The 9948-nt window shown below is 60.7% G+C and overlaps 1 protein-coding gene across 1 annotated transcript; it reads right to left on the reverse strand.

Moving 5' to 3' along the window:
• Positions 1–136: 136 nt before the first annotated feature.
• Positions 137–9944, reverse strand: LRRC47 (leucine rich repeat containing 47; the record flags this gene model as incomplete). The annotated part of the gene is made up of 7 exons (XM_002919421.4): positions 137–889; positions 1019–1108; positions 1410–1512; positions 2020–2135; positions 2811–2927; positions 3826–4281; positions 9531–9944. Coding segments are annotated over 7 exons (1545 nt in total), but the record flags the coding sequence as incomplete, so codon positions are not given.
• Between the last annotated feature and the right edge of the window lie 4 nt (positions 9945–9948).

Raw genomic sequence — 9948 nt, forward strand, 5'->3', positions numbered from 1 at the left:
GCCCCGTGCGAGCCCTGAGCTGCGCGTTCTGACGTCTGCGCCTCCCTCCGCGGCCGGACGGGGGACTCAGCGGCTCAACCCTAACACATCCAACCACAATACTAAGAATAAAATGCTTTTGCCAATTCTGAGATCACCTTAAAAATATTTTTTTCATAAAAAGAGGGCAATGTGGGGCAAGCTAGGAACAGGACGTCACTCCCAAGTGGAGGCCGCCGGCGGCTGGGAGCAGCTCGCAAGGCCGCTGTGTCGAAGAAGAATGGTGCAGCTCCCGGAAATGCAGCCGTTGGGCTTCCCAGTTTAGAGCTGAATACCCAAACCCATCAGAGTCTTTTTCCCCCTGAATAAAGGTGTTTGCTGTGTTCATATGATTTCAGAACATTCTGAACAGTGAATTCCAGGATTTGAGTAATTTCGTAAAAAGCGTTAGTAGAACAGTTCAGCGCTGGAAAGGCAAAATGATTCAAGCCCGTGACAAGGGGCATCTCTGCCACAGGACAGAACCGTCTGGACAACCGAACAGAACGCGTGGATCTCAAAAACCACGGGGGTGAGAACATAACGAATAACTTAACGTCAGTACAACAGGCACAACCGAGGACCCGCGTGGCGGAGCTGGCGGGCACGCCGCGGCTGGGGCTCAGCGGATCACGGTCACGTGGGGAGCAGTGAGGCCCAGGTCCGTCTTGGAGGGGTACACCACCTTCAGGTGCCCGTCCTCGTCCAGCACCCGGACCTGCTCCACCACCAGTGGGGCACTCCCGGCCTTCTCGGCACTTGGGCTCGCGTTGGGACCCTGAGGCTGTCCAGAGACCACGTCAGCTTCAGGATCTGAAAGTGATCCGTCCTCTTTATTTTCTAGTGTGTACTTGTTGATTTCTGCCATTTTCTGCAAAGGAAAAATCCCATTTTAGGGGTGACCGGGGCAGCCCTGTGTGTGAGGGACAGCAGGAAGACGGGCAGCGCGCCATCCGTCCCTCATGGCCAGAGTGCCGACCGGGCAACAGGATGGACTCACCAGCACGAGGGCGTCCATGATCTCTTTACAGGTCTGCAGACTCGTAGCACTTGTTACTTCCAAAAACAAATCAGAAGTTGTTTTCTTAATCTTAAAAAGAAATCAGAGGGGTGTCAGAGAAGAATAAAGTTACCAGAGACATCAGCAGGCGCTCTGAGGAAAAACCTAAAAACAAGGGTGCCACGCAAACCAGGACTGTCCCGTTCCCAGGCAGAGGCAGGGACGCACACACGGTGATGCTTGGTGCCGCCCCGCATGTGACAGGAATACGGGCTCTGGAGACGGGGGCCTGTGAGTGGCGCGTGCTCGGAGCCTGCACGGTCTGGCGTACAGACGGGACGTCACGGTGGAGCGGCCCCAGACACATGGACACACACAGGCCCTGCCCTACCTTCGTCTTCTCGCTGTTGGTTATCGGTGGGAAAGAGATCACGTCACCATCTGCATCCACGAGGCAGGGGTAACTCTCCTTCCCGTCCAGTAAGTGCAGGTATCTGTGGGGGAGAAACACAGGGGAGGCCACAGGGACGCACACCTATGGGTCACGCCGGACAAACATAAGCTCTTGAGACAAGTCAGTGTAAGGTCAGGGCGTCTCGGAGCTTGGGAGGAAGACGTGCGAGAGCCCGTGCTCACGCGGGCCTAGCGCAGCGGGCCGCCCATACGCCAACTCGAGCCGCTGGTGGTGTGGACAAAATGCCGTGGGCATGATGGCTGTGACCACATTGCCCTCCTCTGCCCCCGTGCAGGAGGACCCGTCACTCCAGAAGGGCCTGCGTGCCCAAGAAAGCCTGTTCTCCCCAAAGCGGCGTCCGAGCCCCGGCTCCACTGAGAAGTGGCGGCTCCCAGTACCTCACGCAAGAATCCCAAACAGCACAGGGATGAAGCGTGGGGGATTTCATTAACACCCGTGAGGAAAGTCTCCGGTTACGGCAGCGCGTGAGCGGAGGCCCAGGTGCGCCCCGCAGGTGGGTGCGGCGCCGGAGGGGAGGCCTGCCCACCTGTGCAGGCCCGACACGTTCTGCCTCCTCTTCTGTTTCCGGTGCTCCTCGGCCTCCAGCTGCAAGTGCCGCACCAGGTCCTTGGCCTTGACTTCTTTGCGCCCCAAGGGGACGATCTGCGGGGTGAACACCTGGTGGTGAGCTCGGATGCAAACGAGCTCCCCTTAGAGCCACGGCCACCGCACGACACCGGGCCTCCGCTCATGTGGCCATCGGCACAGCATCCGTTCTCCCTGGGATGGTGGCGTGAGCACGCGGGGGCCACAGAGGCCCCTCAGGGACCTGACAGCCCCACACACCGGTCCTCTCGAAGCCGAGCTTAACCTTCAACCTGCCCCATGCAATGGCATCTCCCAGGCCTGCGGCCCCTAGAGGGCCGAGGGGGGAGGGGCAGGGCCCGCGGCCCGTCAAGCCAGGCGTGCAGCTGGGCATCAGGACCGCAAGGCAGCCGCTGGGGACCCCGGTGCACCACAGGGAGTAACAGACCCTGGTGGGACTTCGATGAACCAAGCTCACGAGAGTCAACTCCAAAGGATGGGTTTTGCAATCGGGACATAAACCACAGCGTTTGGTGAAAGCTGAGCAAATGAGGGAAACCACTTGGAAGTCACTCCCTCCTCTGATGAGTTTACTTTCACAACTGTCCACACGGCCCGGGCACGACTTGCTGTACTCGCCGGGCAGCGTCAGATGCCATCTCAGCGTGCAGGCACGCCCTCACTAGAGCGTGCGCGTCACTGAAAACTGCAAAAGGAACAGGAGCAAACGGGGGGAGGGGCATGTGACGTCACCTTGAGGTCGTGCGGCGGGCGGGCGGTGTAGAGCAGGGGCCCCCGCAAGGCCCGGAGGTCGTGGGTCGCGATGGTGGCTGCCGTTCTCTTCTCACAGATGTCCTCATGGAGCTTCGTCTGCAACCAAGACCTGCGGAGCTCAGCGCCCAAGTGCCCTGCCCACCCCGCGCCATGCCCCTCTGCCTGCTCCCGCGGCCTCCCCCCACAAATGCATCCTGTGGAACGGTCACTGGATAACGCTCTTATCTGTTCAGGGGCAGAATTAATTTTTTTTTTTTAAAGATTTTATTTATTTGACAGAGATAGAGACAGCCAGCGAGAGAGGGAACACAAGCAGGGGGAGTGGGAGAGGAAGAAGCAGGCTCCCAGTGGAGGAGCCTGATGTGGGGCTCGATCCCAGATCGCTGGGATCACGCCCTGAGCCGAGGGCAGACGCTTAATGACTGCGCCACCCAGGCGCCCCAGAATTTCTTCTTTCTGTAACAGAGGATCTGAGACTTCAAAGAACCCTTCCTGAACTAAAATTTATGACTGAATAAACAAAAATAGGACTTAAAAAGAAAAATATCCCCAGCACGTTTTTCTTTGAGAACACTCATGTTTGAGTTCTAAACTCCTGGCTGGGAGCACACAAGACACGGACTTCGGGAAAGCTGCGTTGTCCCCACAGGGCCACGGTGGGGGGTCTGCAAACATCAAAGATGTGGCTTCCACTTTAAAAGCTGGGCAGACTGCACAGAAAAACAAATCAGGATGTTTGCCTACCGTGACAACAGCTGGCAGAGCTGACGATTTTCATACTATTACAGAAACTAGAAAATCCCCCAAGCCATCAGAAACTCGGGGAAACGTCGATCTCCCACTGCAACAAAGCTGACTTCAGAAACGAGCAGGACCGGAACCATCTCTGTGGACGAGCAGACGGCGCCCACCCCCACAGGCAGCCCCGGTACCGAGGCCCAGGTCTGACCTGCTCTGTGCACGCACACCGCGACACCAGGCCGCATGCACCCACCTGGGAGGTGAGGAACCGTCGGAGCGCGTTCCCAGCCTGCAGGTCCATGCCTCTCACGACGGCCCCCACGATGAACGGCCGGACGTCCTTGACCGTGGGGCTGACCTGCACGGTCAGCGGGGCGGGGTTCTCGGACACGTGCAGGACCCGGAGCAGCAGCCTGCGGGTGGTGTCCCCCTCGTCCTCCTCCCCCTCGCCACTCTCCCTCCTCCGCCTCTCGCGCCGCCTCCTGCGGGCCTCGTCCTTGTCCTGGCCATCCACCTTGCCCTTGCCCCGCCCGCCGCGGCCTCCGCTGCGCAGGTACTCCAGGATGGACTTGGTCTGGCAACCGTGGACCATCTTCTCCAGCCGCCGGTCTGTCAACTTGTTCCCCCGGAAGTTGACCTCCTTGAGCTTGGGGCAGTCGGCCAGCTCCGCCGGGACCTCGCTGAGCTGGTTGTTGGAGAGGTCCAGCGTCTGGGAGGAAGACAGAGGGCCCGCGGTCACACACCGCCTCCGGAGCACTGCCCCACCCCACATGGCCTGTCCCCAGCTCTGCGCCCAGACTGACACCTGCTACCGCGACCATGCAGCCGACGGTGATGGCTGCCAGCAACCCCCACCCCACCGCGGGGAACGCTCGTCTTCCTCTTCCCGCTCCCCTGCAAGGTTCCTTGTGGCGACAGCTATCTGGATGGACGAAGGTGACAGAGAAAGGGGAACGTGTGGTCAGGAACAAGTAAGTACTTGAGATGAGAGGTTCCCCACAAAATGGTGCTCACACTATTTAAAGGAGTTACAAAGAACACAGCGTGAGTAACAAGCATTACTCTTCATATGGAAACACGAAGGCCCCAGCAACACAATGCCGAGACCTCAGCTCCACCCGCGTGCAAGGATGCTGGCCCGGGTTCTCGGCCTCCCATCCTGACCCAGGAAGGGTTTAGTGCCACAGCTGTCTGCACCACAAGGAGGCTCGTGAAACCCTTTGGCCCATGCAGAAGAACCTTCCATCACTGTTAATGACTGGGCTTGGACAAAAACGCACGGCTGGCATCAGTGTCCCCGAGATGAGGGAAACCATCAAAACAGCCACCTTGCAGGGTCATCCCGCCACAGCAGGGACACTACGGGAGCCGTATGCTAGCAGGTGGGTCTGCAGCACGTCCTCTGCTTCCGCTTCTGGTGCTGTGGTGGGGACTGGGCCCCCCGGGAAGAGGCCAGCCGCTGCCCCATCTTTTCCCAGCGTGACCGTGCCAGTGGCGGTCCTGGCCCAGGCAGCACTGGGCACCGTACATGGACTGCCTCTTATCGCGTTCTCCTCCCGGGCCACCGGGAAGCTCTGGACTGCCCTGCTCGGCACGGCTGAGACCAGACGGGGCAGCCTTGCTAGAAACCTGTTATCTGGTCAGTTGGCATGAGCACAGGGGACCGGTGTTTGGAAAGTGAGGCAGCAAGGGGCAGCGGCTTGGGAAGATCTCTGGAGCAGAGGGGGCCTGTCTGGACGGTGCCTGGAGTCAAAGCAATGCTGGCGGACAGACAGCACCCCCCCCCGCCAGCAAGTGCTCACACTTGGTGGCTAGGCCGGCATCAGTCCCAGCCCTGACTGGGATGTAACAGGCCCCAACAAAGCTGGTGACGGATTTTATCACGAACTGAAAAGGGAGCAGGGGCTCTGAGGATCCAGAAGACGCTGTCTGCTTTGGCTGGTAGCGAGGACAAGCCAGCCCCCAGTTATGAACGAGGCTATCCTGCGGCTGCCGAGAAGCCGGGAGAGCCAGTGCACAGAAGGGCTGTCACAGCTGAGCGAATGCCGGGCGGGTGTCGCTGAGAAGCCTCTAAAAGCTGTACCAGAGCTCAGAGAGAGAGAGAGCGACTAGGACAGCCTTCCACCCTGCACTCAGGACCGGGAGGGAGGGAGGGAGGACGGATGTAAGCCAGACCTGGCCATCAGTCACCCCTGGGGGGACCAAGTGGCCCCGAGGGGCTGTGGGCAATGCTATTTCCTACAGCTGTGGCCACTTTGTGCCTCACCAGGCCTTTCTCCTCGCTCCAGCAGGACCGGGAAGGGTGGGGTAGGTGGACTATACCAGGGCCCTTCCAGGTCCCCACCACCCGGAGGCTTGCGAGCCAGCAGCGAGGGACTGGTGTTCTGAGGTCAGGTTTGGGGTAGCCTGTACGTAGCTCCACCCACACACACCAGCTCCAGGGTCCGCCACACTGTCTGAAGGGCTCTGGCCAGCCTGAGGACTCCATCAGGGTCACCCTCACTGCTGCATGAAACGGGCCAGCCAGGTGGACGCCATGTGCCGGCAGCAGAGAAGAGTCAGCAAGGAGGGGAGACTGGGGGGCTGCGCCTCACTGGCTGCCGCCCCCACTGCAGGGGCCGACGGTGCGAGAGTCCTGGGTGGGGGGCTTCTTTCAGGTGCAAGGACAAGCAAATCATGGACATCTCAGAGCAGTAGGCAGGGGCGGCGCTCAGGGCCCAGAGGGCAGCTCAGGCCCTGTGCGGGGCCCTGTGGGAATGTGCACAGGGAGGGGGGTCGGCAGATCGGGGTTCTGGAGGTTGGGGGCCCTGCAGAAACGTGGACACCAGCAGGTAAGAGCAGCAGACTCAGGAGGGTTTCGTGCCTAGAAAAGGAACACTAAGGGAACAAGGGAGCCCCAGGAGGTGCCCGGAGACGACAGGCAACAGTGCAGGAGGGCAGGAGGCCAAGTTTGGACTGTGCGTGCCCCCCCGAAGGGTACGAAACGCAGAGTGGAATGAACTGCACGTGGACTGGTGCCCCGAAACCTGCCTGTTGCCTGGAGCCAACATGCCGAGACACCGTCTGCTCCCTTCCTGCAGGTCACACAGACGTCTGACCTGGCCTGGGCCGCTGGGCGCCTCTGCGAACATCACCGCTGCAGGGCCATGCTGCCGGGGAAGGGCTCCTAAATCCCTGGCTGTGCCAACCCAACACTCGAACACCACTTCTGGAGGGGCGCTAGGGACCGTCTTCACTCCTGCGGGCATGCCAGCCCGAGGGGACCTGGACCCCGCCCAGGCACCGAGCCGGCCGTCACCTCCGCAGCCACTGGGGGAGACACGAAGATGAAGGAACGGCTTCTACACTGCGGTGGGTCTGTGAGCCGGGCAGAGTTTCACATTCCGAGTTTAACCTCTCTGTGGGGACTCCCACGTGTGAGTGACCTGGGTGGCCCCAATGGGGGCGGGCACCTGCAAGGGCGAGGGGTGGGGAAACCCTGGGGACATGTGTCCCACCTGTCCCCGTCAGCCCTGGCTGGGTAGAGCCCAGGCTGGGGTGAGTCACCTGTGATGCAGGCAGGAGTGATGTGAGGGGCCACCAGGCTTGGTGCACCACTGCCTTGGCAGCTGGGCCCCACAGGTGACAGAACCCCAGTGCAAGGACAGGTGCCCCTGGGGAGAAACCCCTCCAGATGCTCCGAGGCCCCCTGTGGGGAGCCAAGCTGAATGGCCAGACACCAGGACAGCGATGGAACCGGGCTCAGTACAGGCCGTTAACCAGCCGGTGAGGACTCAGCCATCTCTTGGGCTCCCTTGTCACTGGTGGCTGGAGTGGGGAAGAGGGCCAGGCCTTCATGGCAGTCAGGTCTGGGGCCACCGCCTGGGGCAGCTCCCTAGGGGAGGGCGCACCGAGGCACTTGTCTCCCCCCTCGGGAAGTGACGGAGGCGACAAGCAGAGGCCTGTCTGTGGCTACTCCGGTGGCTCCTAAGGAACCAGTGCCTCCAGGAATATACATCCTGGGTGAAGTCTCCCCAGGAATGTGACGGGCCTTCACTCGTTTCATCTGCCAGGTGCAGTGGGAGTGCCGGGCTGCCAGCTCCGAGCCTCCTCCTCAAGGAGTCCTCTCGAAGTGGTGCTCCCAGGAGCCCTGAGCTGCCACGTAAGAAGTGGACTAGCCTGCCGGGCAGACAGCGGCGCCAGGACGTCCTGGAGACAGAGCAGCCATCACAGCATTCCAGCTGGGCCCAGCCCTGAGCTCACGGCCAGCTGAGCGCAGGCACTCGTGACGGTAAGCCAGAGAGCATAGCGGCGCTCAGCTGCGCCAGCCCCGGCGGAGACCCGTCGCACATAGAGCAACTGCTGGCTGTTCTGGCACAAGGATTTGGCCTGGTCCTGCAGTGGGGGACGGCCCGTGCAGTACCGCCACCTCCCCGTTCATAGCCCTGTGCGTCCTCACAAGCCTCTCACGGGCAAAGACACAGTGCAGGAACCAGCGGCATGGCCACGAGACACTGAGAGCGCCCACACTTCTGCCTCTGAGCTCAGTCTCCTGCACCCCAGCTGCATTCCCGCAGTACCAGCAGGGACATCTGGACGCACAACCCCAGCATGCCTGCAACAACTGCTCACCGAGACATCATCTTAGAAGGGCCCCCAGAGGACATCTAAGTCCAAAAGGGATTCCAATTAGCTCTGGCAAAACACCCTCCACGACATGCACAGCCCTCTTCAGCTGGAAGAGATCGATGGAAGCCTAGCAATGGCAGGGGGAGGGGTTGGCAGAGGAGACATGCCCTGAACGATGGTGTTCAGACACAATGGAAGCCACGGATGTCACTGGTGGGTGCTGCACATGAGTACAGACATTCAGAGCAGACCTAACCCCCGGGAAGACATTCTGGATCTGAAGGAAGGAGAACTGACTCTGCACTCACACGGCCTGTACTCAGCTGCGCATCCTGTACGCTGACCTTCCGGAAAACCGAGATCGGACAGATGGGAAGATGGAGTGAACCGTGTTGTACGTGGTCTGTCACACTGTAGCCACAAAGCGAAGCCTCCAGCCCTGGATGACCACAGTGACCCGGGAGTCACCCCCACAGCCTCGCTCTGCAAATGCCAGCAAGCACGTGGCACTCTCTCAACTACAAACACACCCACGTCCATACACCCAAGCGGACACGCACTTAGATATGTACACAGACATACACACATTTGTAAGATCAGTTGACACTATTTTAAGAGTAACTTCTGCTGAAATAGACCAGCTGTTAAACTGTAGACATATTTTATTGCTTAAGAAAGTCTGCATTAAAGGATGAAAAGTAGGAGTAGAAGAAATACAGGTCTGCCTTTTTAAGGATGAAATGGGAAGACACAGGAGAGACTGGGCTGCACAGGACCCTCTGGACTGGATATAGGTGTGGCCGGGCAACTTCCATCTTCCCCACTACTACTCCGCAGGCCTAATGGACACCTGCCCTGCCTAGTATTTTGCTGGGGCCTGGGGAGGGGTCAGTAAGCAGCTCCTGGACAAGGGAGTCTAGAGGAAAACCTAAAGTATTTGTTGCTGACTCTGGACAACCCCTTCCGGCCTCTGTAAAACGGGAGTAACAATCTCTTACCTTGGAAGGCAGTCGTCAGGGCTGAAGGAAATACCTTACATGAAATCACAGGGAGCTGCACTATGGGAATTCCCATTACTTCACATTTCCGAGCCTTGCCCGGGGGCCGCCTCCCCACCCACCACGGTCACGGAATCACAAATGTTTGGAGCTAGAGACACTTAGACATAGGGCCGTACTGCTGACCTTCTCCCGACCGGGGACGGGAGCCGAGCTTGCCAACAACTCCCCAACAGCGGGTCCCAGAGGGCCGCGCCAGTGGAGCCAGGCCCGCGAGGCTGGAGGCCCCGGCATGGGAGGGCGGCCCGGCTCCGGGAGCAGGTCCATCCCCGCCCCGCAGCTCCCCGCTGACCTTGAGCGAGGCCAGGTGCGCGATGTCGGGGCTGAGCTCCCGGAGGCAGTTGTCCGCGGCCGCCAGTTCGCTGAGCAGCGGCAGCGCGCCGGGGCGGAAGAGCTCGGCGGGGAAGGCGTCCAGGCGGTTGCCCGTGAGGTTGAGGGTCTGCAGGCGCGGGGCGCAGCGCGCCAGGTCGGCGGGCAGCTCGCGCAGCCGGTTGCCGCTGAGGTTGAGGCTCTGCAGCTGCGGGAGGCCCGGCGGCTCGGCGGGGCCCAGACCCTGGCCCGGCGGCAGCGCCTCCAGCACGTTGCCCGACAGGTCGAGCACGCGCAGCGCGGGCAGCGGGCCGAGCTCAGGGCTCAGGCCGGGCCCCAGCGCGTTGCGCCGCAGCACGAGGCTGTGCAGCTGCGGGAGGCCCTGCGCCAGGCCCGGGCCC

Source organism: Ailuropoda melanoleuca, chromosome 11 (assembly GCF_002007445.2).
Source record: "Ailuropoda melanoleuca isolate Jingjing chromosome 11, ASM200744v2, whole genome shotgun sequence".
Classification (NCBI taxonomy): Eukaryota; Metazoa; Chordata; class Mammalia; order Carnivora; family Ursidae; genus Ailuropoda; species Ailuropoda melanoleuca.